The 21,825-nt window shown below is 53.9% G+C and overlaps 1 protein-coding gene across 3 annotated transcripts; it reads left to right on the top strand.

The window, feature by feature from the left end:
- Window positions 1-11,037: 11,037 nt before the first annotated feature.
- DGCR6L (DiGeorge syndrome critical region gene 6 like) lies at window positions 11,038-18,430 on the top strand. 3 transcript variants are annotated; one of them, XM_087768795.1, is made up of 5 exons: window positions 11,038-11,183; window positions 11,263-11,423; window positions 11,828-11,928; window positions 15,461-15,622; window positions 17,479-18,430. In XM_087768795.1, exons 1-5 carry the CDS (start codon window positions 11,053-11,055, stop codon window positions 17,560-17,562), a joined length of 639 nt encoding a protein of 212 aa, XP_087624921.1. In that variant the 5' UTR covers window positions 11,038-11,052; the 3' UTR covers window positions 17,563-18,430. The 3 variants fall into 3 exon arrangements, with proteins under 3 accessions (XP_087624921.1, XP_087624923.1, XP_087624922.1); XM_087768797.1 differs by having other exon boundaries at window positions 15,461-15,601; window positions 17,433-18,430; XM_087768796.1 differs by having other exon boundaries at window positions 15,461-15,601.
- The last annotated feature ends 3,395 nt before the right edge of the window (window positions 18,431-21,825 follow it).

The following is a 21,825-nucleotide window of genomic DNA, read 5'->3' on the forward strand; positions in this document are numbered from 1 at the left end:
GCCCAGGGACCAGCTGAGATGTGCTTTCTCCCACACAGCTTTTGCCCAAGATTCCTGAGCAGTCCTGCCTGCAATTTGCCTGCACCCTGCCTGCACACTACCTGCATGCTTCTGTCACTTTGCCTGTGCACTGCCTGCATGCTACCTAATCTCTGCATGCATTTTGCAAGCTCCCTGCCTGCTACCTATGCTCTGCCTGCTCTCTGCCTGTGCTTTGCTCACACTCTGCCTGCACGCTACCCGCACGCTGCCTGTGCTTTGTGTCACTGCCTGGGTCTGCGGCGGGCAGGCAGCGGTGGTCTGCAGCCTCCCCCAGGAGACCGAGGGCAGCAAAGCACTGCCTGCCCTGCCACTGCTGGCCCTTGCCCAGGGCACACTGCCTGTAGAGCTATAAATGCAGCTGGTGAAGGCAGAGGGGCTCTGGGTCCTTTGGGGCAGTGGCTCTGTTCCTGCCAGGCTCCTTCAGCCTCAGTCAGAGCCTTCGCCAGCCCGTGGGGCTGCAGCACCCACTGCTCTGCCTGGCTGTCCCTGGAGGAGCCAGAGCCATGGGCTGGAGGGGACCCTCCCTGCCATGAGAAATGAAAACGGGACTCTGCTGCCATGGAAGCCAGGAGCACTGGTGCCCGCTGTTGAGCCATCCTGATTTCTGTGCACGGTAAGGGATGATGGCCCAGGAGAAGACCACCAGACCAAAAGGCCAACTGTGGGGCAATCTTGGAGGTGATGGAGGCAGCTGGTGGACACCAGAATGGGATAAAAACACCTGGAACCAGGACTGCAGCCAGCCTAGCAATGCACTTGAGAGAGGACAGGGCTCCGACACACTCCCTGGCATCGCTCAGCATCACAGAGCTGGAGACAGCGCAGTATCTGTGACACTGGCTGGGGAAGCATCATCTCATAGCAAAAAGCTGAAGAATAAAGGGGTGGGACATCACGCGACTCATTGGCGTTGCCACCTTTCAGAGTTCCTTCACTCTCCCTCCCCTTTCCTTCAGGTTTTACTTGGGAAGATGAAAGATGACAGCTGAAACTACTGGACCATCACACAGCAGAGTAATGGGAAGTGATGAATCAGCTCAATGTCACCAAAGCTGAAACAGACAAAATCAATAGAAAAGTGGGCTTACTGAGTCTATGAGACCTGTGATGGTACTGAAGTCCCTATCCCTCCACCACAGAGGCCGTTGGAGAAACAGAAGAGGCTTCCAGGAGGCTCAGAAAGGTCTGGGAGAAGGAAAGGCGTTGAATCCAGGCAATAAAAGTGCAAAAATAAATAAAATTAAAGAGGAAAGAGGTTGTCACAGACATCATGCTGTCCTGTACAAACCTCTTCACATCAGCACTAAAGAGCATCTGGGAGGAACCAGCCACGATGCTCATGATGGCGACCCAGCAAGGTGAATTTGGGAATAGCCCAAGCCTCCTCTCAGGCACTTTCTCACTTGTGCAGGCAGCAAAGCTGGGGCTGGTGCCCCAGGAAGGTTGGGTACTGTAAGCTTGCCCCAGTCCCCCCAGGCTATCCTGGGACAGCAGAGCTTCACCCAGGCATGAGCCCATCCACGGGCTCCGACCATAGCCCCACCAAGCCAGAAGAGAGCCTGCAAGTGAGCAGCCTACAGGTAAATGTAAAAATCCCACATCACAGATGCTGACATGCATCCTGGCAGGTCACTGGAGGCTCCAGCCCAACCAGGGCAGCAATGCACCACGTGGACATGTGTTGTCCCCCATCGTATTGTCTGGCACCACCAAGAAAGATTTGACTCCATCATCTTAGCTGATGGTTGTTCTCAGACCCCCTTCACCTCCTCGTGGCCAGGCTAACCCAGCCCAGCCCCTTCCACCTCTCCTGGCACAATGTGTGCCAGCTACGTGACCATGTTGATAGCCCACCTCCAGGCCTCTCCAGTTTCTTCACATCTGTCTTGAACTGGGAGGCTGATGTCTGAACCCTGCTGGGTGGAGAGGCAGCAGCTTCCTTCAGGTGGCTGCCCATGCCCTTCCCAATGTCCCCCACTATGGACTTTGCCTGACTCTGGAGAAGAGCAACAACAAGCTGATGTTTAACCTGAGGTCCACCATAGCCTTCAGGTTATTTTCAGCAGGGTCCTTCCAGCTCAGATGGGTCAGATGTTTCTCCAAGAAATGTCCTGTGATGCCACCGGCCATGAAGGACATCACCATTGCAATGGATGAGGCATTGCCTCATGAAGACATCATGAAGGGCTGATTTTTTCACATACTGTGACCATGAATGTCCTTTCCAAGCATCCTACCAGGGCCTGCAGGCTTTCCTCCTACCACTGCACTTTGGTTATCTCTGACTGACAGCACCCTGCAATAGACACCTGTGAGGGGACTTTGTTTAGGGTCCACAAATCAGCAGAGGCTGAAAACCATAAAAAAATTTCCCCTGCAGCTGTGAGTCCCACCAGAAAGATCATACACAGCATAAATACACTTGCTTTTCTTAGCTGCTCTCCACTGCTCTCTTGGACATGCAGAAACCTTTCACCTCAAGGAAAAACCAGCTGAATTCAATCACAGGAGGAAATCATAATGTAGAGAAAAACTAGTCTTCTGCTCACCAAGGATGGAGCAGAAGCCACTTTCTCCTGAAGCCACCTTCAGGAGCCACCTTCCCTGACAGACAGGTCAGGGGTTTTTGGTGACAATGTGATGGCTTGACTAAGCACGTTGCATGGACTCCCATGGCTGAGGAGAAGCAGTGGATGAGGCTGGCAGGAGATGCTGTGATGGAGCAGGACCTGCCCAGTGGCCACCAGCCCTCGTCTCCACCAGGACCTCGGCCAGGGGAAGCAGAGGAGCGTGGTGGCACTTGTGGCCTGTCCTCTCCTCCACCAACACTGTAACATGGGTCTTCACATTTCGTCCGAGTTTCCCAAACTGAAGAAGGAGCAATTGGGTTGGACAACGGCGCATTTGTTTTGGCTTGGCCAGCGAGCAGTGATAAAAGCGAGCCCGTTGCCAGCAATTCATTTCCTGTTTCAGGCCCTACCAAAAATAAACTCGGAAGGGAACTCCAATGAGAACGAAACACGTGTGAGACAACAGGCACCCAAAATTATATAGGCAATTCCTCTCTCAGTGCTTGTTGGGAGAGGGGACAGCAGTGCCAGGGGTATTTCATGCTGGAGGGGAGATTGTGAGGGGCTTGGGGAGCTCCATCAGCTCCACCAGTGCTACAGCACAAGCCAGGGTAAACTGATAGGGGTATAAATATACATTCAGCCTACACTGCATGTAGTGGCTTTGCGTGGGTGCGTGCTACACATGGAGAAATTCTTCCTTTACCCCCAAAAGTGGATGTAATGGTCCCTGGTTGCCTTCCCCAGGACACTCAGCTGCAGGGACGGCCAGGCTGGGGGCACTGGAATGTCCCCTGGACACGTCAGTGACATCCTCACACAGCCAGCATCTAGCTGGCACGGGGCTCCCCACAGCCGGGCTGAGCAGACTGCCCTGCAGACTGGGACCCCAAAGAGGAGCAGCCACTGCAACGCCACCAAAATCATTTCACATGCCTCACTGCAGCCATCGGTGACCTCATCAACGTCCCCAGAGGACTCCATTAGCATTTGAGTTGCAATACATAGCAGCCTTTTTGCAGGCATTGTCTCCTGCTTGCGTGACCACCCTCTGCCCACCAGCTCTGCTCCTGGGGCAGGGCTCAGCTGCTGCCAGCCGCAGGCATGAAGGAGCCTGCGGTGCCACAAGCACAGGCACTGCGGTCCCATGGGATGCCCAGCACCAGCATCAGCCCCCAGCGGGAAGGAGAAAGCTGTGCCCAGTGCTCTGGGGTCCCAGGGGTCCCCATGAGAGTGGGCTGTGGCTCCAGGACCCTGTGCCACCAGCCCTGGAGTGGCATGAACATCTTGAACCAGCATCTGCAGCTTTCCCTTGGGTTGACGGAGCCTTTTCGTGATTGTTTGCAGACTTTTCCCCCATAGAGGGCTGCTGGGGAGGTGGTTTTGTCACTGCAGCCTTTCCCTGTGCCTGAGATGCCACGAGACACAGGACATCGATATAAATATATACTCCAGGAGTAAGTATTTTTTTTTTTATATATACATCTATACACACACAAATACATATATATATATTAAAAAATATATTTACACTCCTATACACTCCAGGAGTAAATTTTTGTTATATAGTTATTTTCATATATATGCACACACACAATCTCCTATATACTCCTGGAGTATATAATATATACAATTATAAATATATAAGTATAGGTATATGCACTTATATATTTTATATAAATACACACATACATTTGTATATATTTCTATTTATTTTTATATACATATATTAATATATATGTGTATATATATACACACTTGTATACTTATATATTTATATAAGCTCCAGGAGCTGAAGGTGAGCATGGCCAGGCCAGGCTGAGCCAGCCCCCAGCCCACAGCATCCAGGTGCCAGCCCTGCCACCACCGGCCACGTCACAGCGCCACCCAGGCACCTCCGGACACCATGTCCACAGACCGGGTTTTTGTGATGTTGAATCAAGTGCCGTGCTGGGCATCTCCCTGAGGACCTGGGGTACGGGGAACCACAGGCGCGGGGGTCCCCCAGCATGGACCCACTGGGGGAGCAGGGCAGCAGTGTGTCTGGTGGGGACTTTACCTCCCTGCACCATCCTGAGCCCAGCAGAAACTCCTGGCTCTGCGAGTGGGACCTGGCACCTCCCTAAAGCCATTTTGTCCCCACTAACGAGCACCCAGGGCTGGGCAAAAGGCCACGATCACACTCCTCTGCCCCATCATCTGCTGCAGCACATTGCATGGGCCAAGCTGAAGGGTGGGCTTCGAACTGGAGACATGCTCTTGGCTCGTTGGGGTCTCCAGGGGACGCTCTGCAGCCCCTTGAACCTCCAGCCCAAAGGATGGGGTGCATGTGAATGTGTCATTTTGGGCAGACAGTGCTGTGCCCTGAGCAGCCCAGGGCAGCTCAGGGGGATCTGCAGCTGGAGCCCCCCGCTCAGCAGGCATCAGGCATGCATGCAACACCTCCCCAGGCAGCCTGCTGAGCAAACCCACTTTGGCTCCATTTTAAGACTCTCCCTCACCGAATGGAGTAGCGGAAGTGTTTGCATGTGATCCAGGGCACCAATTAATCCCTGGCCATAATGAACTACACAGAGCAAAGGCACAAATCTCAGCAGCTGCAGCGCTTTGGGCTGCAAACGCATTTCTAGCACACAGAGCCATCCCTGAGCAGATCCAAGAGCCTGAGCCTTTACTCCAGCCTCTGGAAGCTCTGTCCGGCATCATTTTGGAAAAATCCCTAATTTTTGCATTACAGAAAGCACAAGTGCACTTGAATCCAAGTGCTTCAAGCAGCAGAAGAAGAAGAATTAGGCAGAAGAAAGGCAGAGGCATCCACACCGTTGCTACCTGATTTATCCCCACGCCTGTGCTGGCCCAGCCACATGCCGTAATGCGCCCGACCTTGTTTAGTCTGTATGGGAGCACAAATCACGGCGCAATGTCATCGCTCTGCCAGGGTCTGGATTTCATTAGGAGCCACATGATCAGCCTCGGCTGCTGCTGGGGGCTGGCTGTGCTCCCCCTGCAGAGCTGCACAGGATGCAGGGGCGACGGGTCGGGGCGCAGGGCTGAATAGGCGCCTTGTCTGCAGGTGAGGAGCAGCAGCCACCTCGGTGGGACGGGGGTTTGGTCCCCCTGGGATGCTTGAAGACCCTGAAAATATCCTTAGGGGAAGGGAGCGTGGCCTGAAGCTTTCCCCTTCTAGTGTGGGGACTGCTGGGGCACAGCAAGATGGACCCCCTGCAGCACCCTTAGCCCAGAAGACAGGCCCCACAAATTTGGGTCACTGCCCATTCCCCAAAACTCAGGCCGCTGAAATAGAGGGGCACAGCTGGCAAATGGGCGGCTCCAGGCTAAGGGATAGAAGGGGCTGGCTGCAGAGTCTGCTGCATCCCTTTGCACCCTTTGCATCCCTTGCATCCTGCTGCACCCTTGCATCCCTCTGCATCCTTTGCACCCTTTCACCCTTTGCAGCCTCTGGCCCCTGCGCATAACTCCCAGCCAAGTCCACATGCTTCTCTCTCTCACACCATCTCCCTCCCAGGTGCAGTGACCCAGGAGCACCCGTGCCAGCCGGGAGCCCCTCCAGCAGTGTGTGGGGGAAGCAGCTCCCGTCCCTTGCCCAGAGCGAGCCCAGGGCCGCCAGGCAGGGCCGCACAGGCAGTATGGGGTGGTATAGACCTGTCACCCTGTGTCAAACAGACTTTCTGACAACCCCTCTGCCCTGCAGGGAGGGGAGACATGAGGAGCTCCTGGGCTGCTGAGCCACAACTAGCACAAATTCACCCTGGCTGAGCATCCATGTCTCCTCTCGCTGAAGGATGTGCAGTCAGGGGGTGTGTGTGTGTAGCATCTCCTTCGAGTCCCCATGGATGCTCAGCCGAGGCAACCAAAGCCTGGCCATGTTTTCCAACATGTTTCCGACCACGCATGCTCCTCCCAGCGTGTCAAACCCAGCTTTTCCAGCTTGGTAGCCCTTGCTCCGCCAGCTACATCGGCAGCTGGTTGGGAAGGGAGCACGGAGGTTTCACCCGCCACCACCGAGAGCCAGCGACCACCTCAATCCAGATCTTATTTTAGCTGCAGCTCAGGGGTGAAATTCCCGTTCAGATATTCAGCTCCAGAGGCCAGAGTGGGGGAAACACATTTACTCCACTGTGTTTAAATTGGAATAAATCCGGTGAGCCCGAGGCCGTGAGGCTCTGGCAGTCCTGGCCATGAGCTCCCCTTACCCAGGGGATGAGTGTGCACAAGGCTGAGGTCAGACACAAGGTTAAAGTGGCCCAAAAAAGGAGGGAAGGAGGCTGGTGATGGGCAGCAAATACACCACGATGGGTGACCACATGCCCAGCACAGTATGGGGATGGGGGGGCTGGTGCTGGAGCCCCTTCCCCAGGGGTGCAGGGGGCTGATGCAGCTCTTGGAGGGTCCAAGGAGGAGCTGAAGGAGACTTGGGGAAACCATCCAAAGCTGCGTGAGGAGGGCAGGATCCGGCCCTGAGTAGAGAAGCCACCCGAAGACCTGGTCCTGTGGGGGGTTTGCTGCTCCAGAAGCACCCTGGCTCCATCCCCAGCTCGGGTACCAGCCGGGGACTAACCGAGCACACCGTGGCTTGGGCAGAGCTGCTGTCGAATCACCGGCTTCGGCACAGCCAACCCAATCCGTAGCCATGCCGCGGAGAGTGGGATGGTCGCCAGCTCCTGGCCCGAGCCCCAGATGATGCTGCCTTGTCCCCCACCCCACAGTAAAACCAATAAAGCCACATTCGGAGCAAAAGCCGTGGTGCATCGGCCTCTTTCGGTGACAGCTGGATGCCCGCTTGAAACCATGCTCACCGAAGGCTGAGCGGCCACGGGGGGAGCTCCCGGCTCCTGAGCGGTGACTCAGAGCCGTGGTGACGTGGCGGCTCTCCCGCAGGGACACCAGGCTGGGGCAGCCATCTCCTGCAGACGGGTTTGCACTCAGGTTTCTCTGGAGGTTTATTCCTAATTGCAATGTGCTCCAGTTGCAAAAATGAGCTGTCCTGCTCCGTGCACGTGGGCACCCCGCTCCTGCTGCCATCTCTGCTCGACTTGGGGTCCAGCAAGGCCATAAAAATCCTGTTTTCCAGCATTTCTGAACAAGCAAACATGCCCTTTGGGGGAAGGTAACATCCAGGCATCCCTTCCCTAAATGGGCAGCGGACACCTTTGGAAATCTCTCCATGCCGGGAGATGTTTTTCCTGCGGGTGAGTGCAAGAAGCCTGAACACCACGGGGTCCCTTTACTCAGGGGAGAGGCGAGCATCTCCAGTGGGAAACAGAGTTCCTTTGGCCCTCTGGATGTCCCTGCACATCCCATCCCTCCATCCCAGGATGTGTGCTTGTCCCCCTGCTTCTCCCCACCCGCCTCTTCACCAACGGTGTGAGGAAAGCCCTGCAGTTTTGGGGGCTCAAGAAGAAGCAGTGAGCCAGGATCAGTCCCTGGCTCCCTCTGTGCCAAGGCAAGGAGCATCCCGCCCTCCTGGTGCGGAGCCCCACAGCTGTGAACACCCGAATGTGGCCTCATCCTGCCTGGCCAGGCGCATGCCTCCATGCACAGGGACCAGTGGCAGCCAGAGCGTGATGATGTGGTGGGACCACCTGCAGGTCCCATTGGGCTCTTCCCTAGCCCCTCTCGCCAGGGCGAGCTCTACAGTGGGGGTGGCAGGGTGGGGAAGGACAGAAGCAGCTTTCTCACCCCTTTTGTACCTCCGTAGCTCAATCCAGGCCAGGTTAAGGCTCCTCCTGGACATCACAAGCCAACTGCAGGGCCATTTCTGCTCTCAAGCCCCTGGGTCCAGCTGCTGTAGTCTTCTCCTGTGTGCTAGCAGGTCCTGGGGAGTGTGGGAAGGGCCCATGCTTTCTCCTGCCATGCTGTGCCACCTGAGCTGCTTGTGGTACCACTGCTGACACCGTCACCTGGTTGGGGACTCCCCCACCCCAACTTGAGCCCACACCCCAGGAGCCTCATGCACATCCCAGCACATCATGATATGCTCCCTGCCTGGGCCTCCTGATGCATACGGAGCATGGGACACCCCCAGGTCACCCCGTGCTCTCCAGCCCTGGTCCCCATGCGTGCCACCCACCCACCTCTCCCATGCTCCTAGACCCAGCCTGGGGCTGCAGATTGTCCCCAATGGGAGACCCAGCTGCAGTTCGGCTCACTGAGCATCTTCCCTTGACTTGAAGCACCAGTGCCCCTTGTCCCTCTGTCTCCATGGCCCTTGTGCAGGTCCCAGCGGAGAGCCCTGTCCCCCAGCTCCAGCTCCATCCACGACGGCAAGCTCACCCTGAATCACCGCCAGCATTCCACCACATCCCAGCCCAGCACGAAGGCAGCACAAGCTCTACGCAAACTAGGGCCAGCTACATCATGGCATGCACACTGGCTCAGATATCTGCACCAGGTCCCCCAAAAGCCCAGCCTGTGCAGGCCCCAGCCCGCCAGGCTGCAGAAGGCAGCGCTCAGAGCCTGCTGGGCTAATGAGAAGCGCATGGGACCCACATCTGGTAGCGATTGAGCGGGGAGCAGCGCTGGGAAGGGAGGAAGCGCAGATTTCCTGCAGCACAAAGGAAGGGAGAGGAATGTCCGTGGCAGAGCAGAGGCCCCGGGGTCCCCCCTCCCTCCACCGGCTCAAGTGCGACACCTTCGCTAAGGGTGCAAAGGCACTGGATAACACCTTGCTCCTTTGCCAGCACTGCTGGAGCTTGTCCCTGGGAACGTGCTCCCCCCTTCCCCAGGCTGAGCCCCCCCTCTCCTCCCCTTTCCACTCGCAGGGGTGCACAGGCTCCCTGTGGCTGCTGTGCACAGCTCTCATGGCCATGCCGGCCCTCTGAGCCTCATGCATGGGCTCTCCCCTCCAGTCTGGTGCTGCTCAGGGTCAAGGTCAAGACCCTGCTGCTCAGTCTGGGGTCAAGACAACCCTCCCCATGCCCAGACACCACCGGGCTTCAACTCCCCCTCGAAATGGCCTTGGGAAGAGAGCAGAAGCCTCAGCGAGGTGGTGAAGGTGGCAAGATCAAGGCAGGGTCTGCTCTGTGCCGTGACACTGGCCATGTGATGCTTGGATGGGGACAAGGCAGGCTGCACTCAGGTCCTCACCAGTGCAGGCAGCCGTGTTGGGGGCAGACAGCTTGCCTGGTCCTGTGCTGGTACCAGGTGAAGTCTTGGCCCCTCCATCCCCGAGCATCCACGGCTGCTGAAAGGATTTCAGGTTGTATTGCCGGAGAAACATCCTGGGACAGCAAAACCCTGGGTTCAGGTGACACCAGGGGAGGATATTTAGCAAAAGCTGCTGTCAAATCTTTGTGGCGGAGGATGGGAAAGTGTTGGGAATGCTTTTATCCTGGTCTTTCATATCACCCCAGCTGGAGCTGAGCAGCACGGCTAATAGCTTTTAATTTAAAAGACCCTGTTTCCTCTTCCCCAGCAGCTCAGCAGGCTGCAGCCACCCAGGCTCTGTGCCACAGCTCTGCCTCCGGGAGCTCCAGCGCGGCAAAAACCTCTTGGCAGTTGCCAAGGATGGGGTTGAGGTGATTTGCCTGTTCAAAATATGGTGCAGCCATTTCCCGGGGACCTTGCTGCCAGGCTGGGGGAAGAGCAGGCAAGGGATGGGCAGGACAGACGGACACGGCAGGGTTAACTGTGCAAGGCAGTGGTCTGAGCAGCCCAGTGGCAGAGGGATCTGCAATCAGCACACCCAAAGCCTCTCCAGGATTTGGGATTTGGGGATCCTTGCATGGAAATCCGAGGCAATCAACCAGGGGGAAAAAAAAGAGCAATTTATATTCAGGGAGATTTTAGGGATGCCCCATTTCCCTGGGGACGCTCCGTGTTCTTCTGTAACACGGATGTTTCTACTCCCCTCGAGCAGGCAGCGCAGCTTTTGTAAGCTTTGAAGTCATGTTTAAACCGATACTTTTTAGGCATTTTTTAATACATTTCAGTGGATCTTTCATTTTGCTAATTCAAGCCAGGACCCTTTTCATGCCTGCTACTGAAACGAATTTGCAACTCGGCCTGCGCTAAACATTGATCTCATTACCTGCACCCGAGCGCTCACGAAAAGAAACCATTGCCATCCCAGTCGTGCGTTTGAAGTCAAAATGAACTTAATAAACTCCGTGTGTTTGAAGGGATTAGAAGGGACCCTTGCAGCCGAGTGGTCTCGCCCTTCTCTACCGGCAGGCGCAGCGGTGCCTCAATGGCTCGACTCGAGCCATTGAGGCACCGCTGCGCCCACGCAGACGGATCCCAGGGGAAGTGCGGGAATGCCGGCTGCCGCCGCTGCCGCCCCTCCGGGCCCGGCTCCCACGGGAGATGCTCAGGCCGCGGCCCCGGCTGCAGCGCCGGGATGGAGGGCGGGGACGGGGATGGAGGGCGTGGCGGTGGGCGTGGCGCGCATGCGCACGGGGCGGCGGCGCACGGCGGGGCCATGGAGCAGTTCGGCGGCGGCGGCGGGGTGGGGGGGTATGAGGCGGCGGCGGAGCAGCAGCTCTCCCGGCAGCAGGAGCGGCACTACCGGCTGCTGTCGGAGCTGCAGGCGCTGGTGAAGGCGCTGCCCAGGTGAGCGAAGGGCGGCGGAGGGGACGGTGAACCGGAAGCGGAACCGGAGCTGACCCGGTGCCGTCGCCGGTACCGGCAGCGCCTGCCAGCAGCGCCTTTCCTACACGACGCTGAGCGACCTGGCGTTAGCGCTGCTGGACGGGACCGTCTTCGAGATCGTGCAGGGCCTGCTGGAGATCCAGCACCTCACCGAGAAGAACCTCTACAGCCAGCGCCTGCAGCTGCACAGCGAGCACCGCGGTCCGGGGGCGGGGGGCGCCGGGGGGGGCAGATCAGGAGCACCGGGGCGGGAGGCGGGAGGGGCACCGGGTGAGGGCAGGCCCGGGGCAGCGGGGGGCGATCCCGGGGCGCTTGGGGGGGGGGGGGCACTGGGTGGCGGTCCTGGGGCAGTGGGGGGCAGCAGGCGGTGAGGGCACCGCGGGGAGGTGATGGGGACGCGGCGGAGGGGAGGCAGGCCCAGGGGATCCGGGGGGGCGGAGGGGTGACAGTGGGGTGGGCAAGTTGTGGGGGCACTGGGGGGAGGTGGGGGGGCACACTGAGGGGCAGGCCCGGGGCACTGCGGGGAGGTGGTGGGGACACACGTAGCGGGGCGGGAGGGGACATGGCGGTGGCGTGCCCTGACCCGCAGCCTGTCCCCGTCGTAGGGATGAAGCAGGAGCTCTTCCACCGACACAAGGAGGCCCAGCAGTGCTGCAGGCCCCACAACCTGCCTCTCCTCCGTGCCGCCCAGCAGCGGGAGATGGAGGTAAGGGGGGACCAGGCCGGGCACAGCCCTCCCCCAGCGCGGAGGTTGTGTCCCTTCCCCGGGGGACTCATGCTTTGCTGCAGGAATGCTCCTGCATCACAGGAGCATCGCAGCATCTCCAGAGGGTTTAACTAGTCCTGTCCGTCTGTGTCCCTGTCCCCCTGCAGCCGTGGGAGCCGCCAGCCGTCCTGTCGGGTTTTGCTAGCACAGCCCTAGGTTCCCCACCCTGACTTGGGGGTCCCCTCCTCTTGCTCTGCCATTTGTCCTTCCAAGAGCAGGGGGGCCCAGGCTCTTGCCATCTGGGATAGCCGTGGTCCAGGCGTGATGTGGGAATCATGGCAGTTCAGGAGCCCACTCCAAAAGAGCGATGTTCTCCACAGTGCTTTAACGAGTCTTCGTTATAAGACGGGCTGAAGCCTGTATACAGATAGGCAGCAAGTTGATAGAAAACACGGAGAAGGTACGTGAAATCTGCCATTACGTCACAGCAAGTAGAAAGCAGAGAATACTCAAAAAAATCACATTTTGCTTAGTAGCACTGATAAGGAGGAACTGCCTGGAGATACATAAGCATAGAAATAGTTTCTTCAAGCATCCCAAGGTATTTGGAGAAAGGCACTTCAGCACGAGTAGCCCGTTCAGTCCCAAAGGAGTTATCTGTATATTAGTGATAAGACAGAGGCAGTTTTATAAGGTAAAGGAAATTGCAAGTAGCTAGTTATCTTGATCGATGGAGTTTAAATGTAGAGGGGATATACTTTACTCCACAGAAGGCAAACAGATAACTGTTTAAATACAGGCTCTTTCCTGACCTTTGCCCACGACAAGCACCGCGCCAGCACTCGCTGCTGGATCTTTTGTTTTGGTGTTTCCACATCCCTTGTTTCCTATCAAGGTGACTAAAGCCAGGCTGGACCTCTGTTAGCTGTCCCTCTATTAGCTGTCCCTGTTACTTCTGTCTCTAAATAACTTGTACTTGCAGCAAGTAATAAGCTATACTGTCTGTTTTAAAGCGTTTCCAATGTTGTCTTCACTCATTAAGTAGACCATATATGGGTCATTTCCCCTTGTCTTACCTGATGTGCAACTTCTTCCTGCTTCCTTCCACCTTCCCCCACCTTTCTCTTCTGTTTTGCTCTGCCAGGTGTTACTAGAGTTACTTCTTCCCTTTTTTATGCTCTGATATTTTTGCTGTAGAGCATTTCGGGAATAGATTGATCATCGCAGTAATAATTGGTACGTGTCTAATTGGAGCTGCCCTCTGTGGTTAAAGGCTTCGAAGACCAGCTCCCATGAGATAGCTTGGGATTGGGCTCCCAGGAAGGGTAATACAAGATGTAGTTTTTAGATGTCTGGCTTCCTAGTGGAACCCATAGCATTCTGAAAAGCTTTGCCCATCATACAGGGTCACCAGCCACCAGAGATGACGCCAAAGTTTGTGTTTAAGCCTTATTTTTCTCCAAGATTTTGGCATTCTTCTGTAGCCCAGAAGCAGGTGCCAACCCTAAACAGTACGTAGGCACTTAAATCTGTTTTTTTCAAACCCAAGGAAAGTCACTGCTCCAGCACAGTAAGTGGAGGAGACGATGGTGTGGTGCCTCCTCCTTCCCCCAAGGTGGCTGGGAGGAAACGAAGTCTTTGGGGAGCAAGGGGTTTGAATCCTTCATATCTTCCATAAAGAGTGCAAACCTCTACACTGAAGAATGTGTAAGGACAGAGCTTTCTTAGGTTCATTAGCATCCCATAGTGAAGGAGGCAATTAGCCCTTCTACCTCACCTTTTATTGAGGTTTAAGTTGTCTCGAATTTCTTCACATTTATTCTAATAAGGTAATGCTCCAAGTATTTTCTGTGGAGCAGCTGATGTATGGTAATCTTTTGGTGGATCACAGTCCTGCATCCTCCTTAATAGCGTGTAGTTCTGCGAAGCTTTCCCGAACATATGGACATAATTAAAAATGTAAGACTCTAATTGACTGCTGTACATCCAAGAAAGGTTACATGAGGTAGCTCCTGCTCCATGTAAGTAATAATTGCTCTTCGTTTAGGTCAGGCCTTTTGCAGGCAACCACTGATAACATCTCTGCTGAAGACAAACCTCGGCTCTTTTCCAGGCTGTTCAGGACCAAGACCTCTGTCATTCACATTCTGGATTTTCCCCAGGACTTGTAGCAGTGCACAGGCTTTCGGCTCCCTTCTCGGGTGGATCTGCCCAGGTCTCTTAAACCACCAGCCACTGGTGTAGGAAATCCTGGACTTTGTGACGTCTCCCTTTCTGTGCAGTGAGGATAACTTACCCCTGTGAATATTTCCAGCTAAACGCCTGCATTTTTACTGTGTTACAAAGGGGTGGTGTTGCATGAGTGAAGTGTTGAAACTTGTGCCATTTATTTCTTGCAAGAGAAGGAGCCTTCCTTTGTGTTTAGATGGGATTTGATGCTTCCTGACTTTCCCTGTGGCTTGCGAAAGAAGTCTGTTGCTCAGTGCAACCCAGTAAGGTTGTATTGCCTCACCTCCATGCACATGTGGCTTTTTATTTGAGCTGGGCTCTCCTTATCCTCTACAATCCTTCTGCTCTCTTCTCCCCTCTCCTGCAGAGTTTCTGGTAGGTTGAGGTTTCCTCCAGACCTGACTAGCAGTGCCCCTTTCTGCAGCTAGCAGAACATGCAAGCGCTCCTAGAGCATGACCACCATTCCTGATTTCCAGCGTGCCTTTGACGTAGGACATGCTCGCTGTGCTCCGTTTCTTCTTCAGAGGCCATGCAGAGTTTTCTCGGCTGAGGTTTAGGCAGATGTCGGTGAGGCAGGAGGGGCTGTGTTCTCCTGGTTGGGGCTATTTTGCAAAGTCCTCGTTTGATAATGTCCTCAGTCTGCTAAACGTAGAGCCCCAGCACACTGTAGTCCCAAGCAAGATTTCAGCTTGCTGTTGTCAATACAAAATAAATGGGCTTTCCAGTTGCACAGTTAGGTTTTTGAGTTCAGCTCTCTTAGTGAATAAATGGGATCTGGGTGTGATTTACAGCTCCAGCTCTGTGTTCAGGGAACATGGAGGTTCAGGGAGGTGTCCGAGCTGGCACCCTGATGGGCTTCGGTGGCCTGTGTTACTCCTCAAAGTCTTTCTTCAGCCTCATACCTGTGAGGGGTGTGGGATTCTTGGACTGCTGACTTCTTTTGAGCCCATGCTGCTGGAGTGCTCAGCCACAGCCTGCTGCTCAGACCTTGGCTCATCAGGAAAAGTCATTCAGATACCAATCTGTTGCTCGTGGTCTTTCCTGACCTCCAAGCACACAGAAAGCAGGCTGGTCCCAGTGACTTCCCTGCATTTTCTTGAGTGGTAGCTTTGCTATGAGACATGGCAAGTGGAGGAGGTAAGATCTGGGGCTGTGCTTGCTGCCCTCTGCTGTCCTTGGGCTCGTCAGAGCAGGAGTGCTTCAGGAGTGCTCTTTGGTTTCAGTAAAAGACTTAGAGATGAGAAAAAGATAGGAGGATGGCAGATATTCCACTTCTTTTCTGTCGACTGTTATCTTTTTCAGGCTGTGGAGCAACGAATTCGAGAGGAACAGCGAATGATGGATGAGAAGATAGTCTTGGAACTGGACCAAAAAGTGATAGACCAACAGAGCACTCTGGAGAAGGCTGGGGTGTCTGGCTTCTACATCACCACCAACCCACAGGTTGGTGTTCAGGCGGGGAGTGTAAGATCTGACAGTACTCTTGTGTTAATATCTTTATATTTTATTTTAAAATCTTGTTCTTAATGAATTCTGAATCGCTGGGTCAGAAAGAGTGATCCATCCTTCGCCTCATCAGCTGATGGGCAATCTGCCCTGGGCAGACCTAATACCAGGTTCGTAATGAAGGAGCAGAAACCCATTAGACGGGGCAACATCCCCAGCTTTCTGCAATATCTTTCCCAGTGTGGAGGGAAGAAATGCTGTGCCAACAGCCTGCAGTCCTGTGACTCTTGAATGGGTCTGAATAATACTAAAATAAGTGGCTGCATAGGTTTTTCACTTTTGTACCTAGCTTAGCTGTACAAATTGCCTTCAAGAAGTCTTTTTATTAGGCATCTTGTTAATTCTTGCGTGTGACTTGCTGGAGATGATGATCTCAGACTGTGATTAGAAAATTGTTCTGTTTCCCCAGTGCATCTGCTCTTAAAACTTGTGAGCAATCGCCTGGGTTTTTCTCTGTTGTCTTAACGCCACCGCAGGAATGAAAAAATAAAACTTTCAAAGTCTCATTATAATGCCACAGAAGTTTGCAGGGAATGCAGAAACAGGCTGTTCTTAACTCTGTTTTTTCAGCTGATTAAATTTCACTTTGATAAAGACCTACTAGTGAGAAAAGACAGCTTAAACTAAGTTAGTTAAACAGGCATTTTCTAAAACCCACACGATTCCTGGTTGTGTAGCATTGAACAAGCCTCTTCTTTTTCCTGTGCTGCCGTTCCTTATCTGTTCAATGAAAGAAGCTCTTTCCCCTCCTGCCCCTGCCTTTTATGTTATTTTTGTAAGTACTAACTCTTAACAGAGTTCCTGTTTGCTGGGTTTTGTTTATGTTTGCCTTTACGATAGCTGGCAAACCAGACCCAGACCTTGGCTTGTACCTGTGAATGCCACCATCGTATAAGAAATCACTGCTGGAATCTGTTCTGCATGCATTTGCCATCAGCTGATGTGTTTCCTCCAGGTCCCTTGTATAAAGTGCCTGCTTACGCAGCTGATATATTTTTACAAAAATAGATTTTTATTTCCATAATGTAATGTCTGCAAGCCTGAGTCATGGAACAGGGTTCACTGCATTAGCTACGCCACTGTGCAGTCTCTGTGCGAAGTGGCTTGTGAGCTAACTGTGAGTAAAGAACAAGCAGATGGTAAGGAAACCGTAAGCTGATGTTGGTGACTATGGGAGACGGTGGTCTCCATTTGATTACAGTCATGGAAAAGGGAGTTTTTGAAGGGGAATGAAATACCTAAAGGGAATTTGATGCACCAGCACAGCAGCGTGTTGCACGTGGCTTAGACTCCACTTAGAGAGTACCCAAAGCGATCCCTCCTGCTTCCTGCCCTTCTGTGCTGGAAAAGGACCAGGGTATTGAAGGTGCTGCTGAAGGATGAGGGGAGGGAGCTGTGCCGACCCGGAGAACCTCCTCTGGGGTGTGTGGCTGTGCCTGTGCGAGGGGACGCAGCTGCCCAGCTCCTGGAGGCTGCTCCAGAAGGGGAAACCTGCAGAACTGGCTGGCCCTCACTGCATTTATCACTAAATCACGGTCAAGAAGAACGTACATTTCTGAATCATTAATGAATCGTAAAGCCCTGGAATTCCTAAGACAGCTGCAGTTTGCAGCAGATCTCTTAAGATATTACTGCCCTGTGTTTTATAAAAATGCTTAAATGAGATGAAGGCTTTGTTTTGTATTTGCATGTTTTTTCTTTTGTTCCCTGAAGATTAGCAGCTCTTGAGTGGGTGGTACAAACCAGTCCTTTCTGCTTCCTGCAGCAGGGAATGGGATCATCTTATTCTTGCAAAAATGTCTCTTCCTTTGCAGGAGTTGACTTTACAGATGAATTTACTGGAGCTGATTCGGAAGTTACAACAGAAGGAATCCGAGTCCGAGAAGGCTTTTTCCTGAACGAGCAAATCTGCTGTTTACTTTCCAGAGTTTTCTTCTGACTTCCCTCTAAAGAATAGACTGCTAATGCATTTTCTTTATATTGTGTCAGGAAGAGGCTACTGGCTGTAGAAGAAATAGCTGAGGCCCTTAGATAACCTTAGAGCTGGAGCAGGCAGACCCCCAGAGCAGTAGATTGGTTGGGGAGCACCAGACTGCTTCTCTGGTTCTCGGAGCAAGATGCATGCTGCACATCTCGCTAAGACGAGAGATGACAGAGGGTGTTAATCTGCCACAGACAGGCTGCAGTGACGGTGAGGCCATTTACTATGCCAAGGAAGACTGGGCCAGACACTGAGGCAGCAAACCCAGCCCAGCCGTATATGGGTGACCCCTGTGTTTAGGTGAATCAAGCTGAATGGGTGAGCAATCTGATCTCCAAATTGCGATCTCCTCTTCCGCTTCGAGAAGGAGGAGCAAGTGTCTCTGGTAGGGAATGGTGAGTAGCTGCCGTATTGGACAGGGAAGCAAAGTGGGCTCGCCATCCGGTGCTGCCTTGCCATCACAGATGGTTGGCAGCTGGGGATAAAAAGTCCAAGGTTTATCTACAAGAAGATGCTTCTGTGTGTGTTGAGGCAGAAACAGCCTCTTCAACACGCAGACCCTTCCCAGAGAGACTTCTAGGCAGATACCAGCATCAGCTTTATTAAAGGAGGATTTCAGGCCTCTGCCCAGTGTTACTAGACTGTGATGTTTGCAGTGTTCCCACCCAGCTTGGATAGCAGTGAAGGCTTGAGAGCTTTTGCTTTGTTACTTTAAACCAGTTTCCAAAAGGAGAGAAATAAAATACTCTGTCCTGCCTTCCAGGGCTGCAGCTTTCTAAATATCAGTGATTGCGATTACGTTTGTCCCATCCCTGCTTGATGAGTGTGGGGTTTGGGGTGCACTAGATTAAAGCTGGGGCGGGGGGGGGAACCTTGAGTGTTTCTGAGACCTCTCAGGGCTGAGCTGATGACCCCGAGAGCCTGAGTCGCATCCCTGGGACTCGGTGCACAGAAGTAGGTGGGGCACTTGCTGAGAACTTGGTAAAAGATCGCTTCAAGTGTGTAAGAAATGTGTTGGTGCCAGGCAGTGTGCAATGTTGGCTGCCCACAGGAAACCCGATGGTCCAAGGGAGAGTCTGTAATCAGTTCTGTTCTTCATGGATGAAGTTCAAGTCAGAGAAGCTGTTGGGGATGGTTCAAAGACTTGGGCCACCGTGCATTGAAGGGCTTTGATTACACACGGGTCACTGTTTAAGGGTTTTCTGGCATTCCCAGAGCAAGGCTTGTATTTGGGAGACATCTCCTTTGCGTTACTGTTTGCTCTTGCCTGCATCCTCTGCTATTACTGCAGCAATCTCTTTTCACAGCAGAAGGCCGGGTGAGAAGAGTCAGTACGCTGTTAATTACTGAGGCTGGGAAATGGGTAGGTACCCCTTGCCCAAGGTACTGCGAGCCCTTATGTTCACGTGAAAGCAGATCACTGAAGCTAGAGCAAGCCAGCTCTAGAGTTGGAGAACCAGCTAAAGTAAGGAAACCTGCAAAGGTGTTAGAAGAGCTTGTGGGTGGCCTTTTGGTAGGGAGCGGTGGTGGTGGAGGCATTGCTCACTGCTGTAGGCAAACACACTGAAGATCAGCAGCTACAAGGACCAATAAGGCTTTTGCAAATTCAGGGCTGAGGCTCCGTCCCGTTTCCATCACGGGTGGGTGTTTCCTCCCCATGGGAACGTGCCACTGTGGTTCAGCAGCTGGGGACAAGCAGTGCTGCTCTTGTGGGGTCTCCACCTCCTGGACAAAAATCCCCAGCTGGAAAGTGGGCTGATGTGGGACCTGCACCATTGCAGGATCCCCACGAACCACCTTGAACTGTGTTGCCACTTGACCCTCAGCTGGGAGCCGTGCACTCGACTGCTAAAATGGCAAGGAGCAGAGTGGGCAACGTTCTCCTCTGGAGACACCTTCATCCTGCCTGTGAGGACACATACAGAGTAGTCTCTGGTGCTGACCGGGTGAAGGCATCCGTGTTCCTCTGTGTGTGGCCAGAGCTTGGCCAAATTGCTTCCCAAGGTGAGGATGAGGAAGGCAGGGATGAACAATGGGTCCGATTGCAGGAAAGGAGACTGACTGCCTGGATGTGGGGGGGTAGGGCTGCCTCCAGAAGGAACCCCCCTTCTTTGACATGAGCACTCTTGCATTGCTGGAGCAGCGGGAGAGCCAATGCTGTGGCTGGAGAAGCTCGGGGGCGGCTAATGCAGCAGGCTGGGATTGCTGCTGGTGGGTTCAGCCCCGCTTTGCTGCCCTGTGCCACAAAAAGTGGACCCCACCTTGGTTCCAAGCTCGCCAAAAGCCAGAAGAGCCGGTCACTGCCATCTCTGCTGCCGTCTCTCCCAGGGGCAGCTGGTGCTGGGGACCGCGGTGGGCTGCTCCGGCACTGCCATGACAACGGCAGCTCTCGGGCTTCCTGCTCCCACCATCTGGTTGCAGATGGCTCTGCCAGGCAGCCGATCCAAGCTGAAATTTTCCATGCCTGCAGTCAGGTTGTGTTTCAGAAAGGTTTTCCATGCAAGGTGGAGAGCGGCAGGGTGGCCAGATGTGGTTAATTGGTGGAACAGGTTAACTTAAGGGAATAAAATGCCTGGGATAGCTCATAATCAGGGAGTATTTGGTAAGCACAATTTCAGCAGAGGAAAACTTGCTCAGCCCCCCCACAAAGCGTTGCTGGGCGGTACAACGCTGAGGCTGCACAGATATTTTTCCAAGCAAGTGCCTTTGTGTCACTAGAGGGTGACGCTTTCCTACAGCACTGGCTGTGCTCATGCTGCTGCAGTTGTGTTATTGCTGGTGACAGCTGGGCTGGGGTCAGACCTGGTGAGAGTGACCCAAAGGAGCTGGAAGTGCTGCGAAGGATTACCAGATTTTGGCTGTCTCATCTCCTTGTTTCAGCTACCTGTGCAGCCCCTGAGCTCTTGACCGGTGTCCCAGGAGTGCATGGTTGGGGACCCCTTTGGTGGCAGCTCAAGTGGTTCCAGCCACCCACGGAGCTGGACCTTAAGTTCATGCCCAAGTCACCTCATGTGCCAGAAGCCACATGGAGAGGGTATGCAGGAGAGGATCGAGTTCCCGTTCTGGTACAAGGTGGCTGATGGCAGAGCTACGGCTCTGTGCCAGCCCTGTGTTCACCCATGAGCTGGAGGAAGGAGGATGATGAGTGGTAGAAGGGAACAAGTCCTGTTTCCTGCTTCCATTTTTTTATACTTTGGGCTGATGAGGAGGATAGTGGGGTCCCCTCCATGTAAGGAGGTCAATTCAGCATGGATAAGGGTGAATTTCTGCAGGTGGGAGCCCTTAGTGTTGCACGGTGGGTTCTGAGTTGGCCATTACCACTCAGGAGTGAGTGACATTTGGGGTGATGGCTGATGGGTCTGAGGAAACATCAGCTTTAGTGCTCAGTAGCCATCAGAAAACCAAATTAGACATTAGGCAGGGAGCAGAGAAGAAAATGAAATACACTTTGCTGCTGTGAAGTCGCTGATGCACTAGTACCCAAACACAGGTCCCTTCATCCCAAGAAGGGTACAGTAGAGCTGGAACAGGCTCTGCAAAGGCCCTGGGGACACCAGAGGTCTGGACTACCTTCCAGCCAAGCTGGACTCCTCTGTCTCAAAATGAGGTGCCCAAGAAGGGACAGGCTAGAGATAAAACTGCTGGTGACAGGGAGAGGGACTTCACTCTCTTCAAACAGAAGAGCTGGGGTGTTACATGAAGCCTGTAAAAGGCAGGTTTAGGTGGAGCTGGAGATTGCTTGGGAAATTCCTTGCCACGCGGGCTGGAGAAGCAGAAGGTTTATGTTGGTTCAAGAGGAGGTGAGACACTTCTGGAAAAGAAATGCCTTTTGACTTAGAGATGGAGAGTGGTGATTCCCCTTCACCGAGCGGCAGGTACTTCGAGGCAGGTGGAAGCACTACATGCTTTTGCTCGGGTTTTGTGCTCTTGCCCAGGTACTGGCTTTCTTCACTCCTGGGCGGCAGGACCGTGAGCTGGACGGGCCTGTTCAAGAGCTCACCTTCCCCTGCTGCCCCTCCAGCCGCTTTCCCCTGCACCTCTGCTTCTTCATGACAAATACCTGAGCACGGAGGAGGTCCCTGTCGTCCAGGCAGCAGCTCCAGAGCATAGGGGGTAGAGGCAGATTCCTCCTTGGAACAGCCAAGGAGAAGAGGAGCAGGGTCTCAGCCCTTCACTCCAT

This window comes from Nipponia nippon, unplaced genomic scaffold (assembly GCF_047370975.1).
Source record: "Nipponia nippon isolate SJK-2023a ecotype South Korea unplaced genomic scaffold, ASM4737097v1 scaffold_30, whole genome shotgun sequence".
Taxonomy (NCBI): Eukaryota; Metazoa; Chordata; class Aves; order Pelecaniformes; family Threskiornithidae; genus Nipponia; species Nipponia nippon.

Bases quoted from the DNA above. Each gene is read 5' to 3' on its own strand.
- DGCR6L (XM_087768797.1), top strand. From the start codon at position 11,053: ATGGAGCAGTTCGGCGGCGGCGGCGGGGTGGGGGGGTATGAGGCGGCG. The intron at 11,184-11,262 runs GTGAGCGAAGGG...CGGTACCGGCAG, and splicing joins CTGGTGAAGGCGCTGCCCAG to CGCCTGCCAGCAGCGCCTTT. The intron at 15,602-17,432 runs GTTGGTGTTCAG...TTCCTGCAGCAG, and splicing joins ACATCACCACCAACCCACAG to GGAATGGGATCATCTTATTC.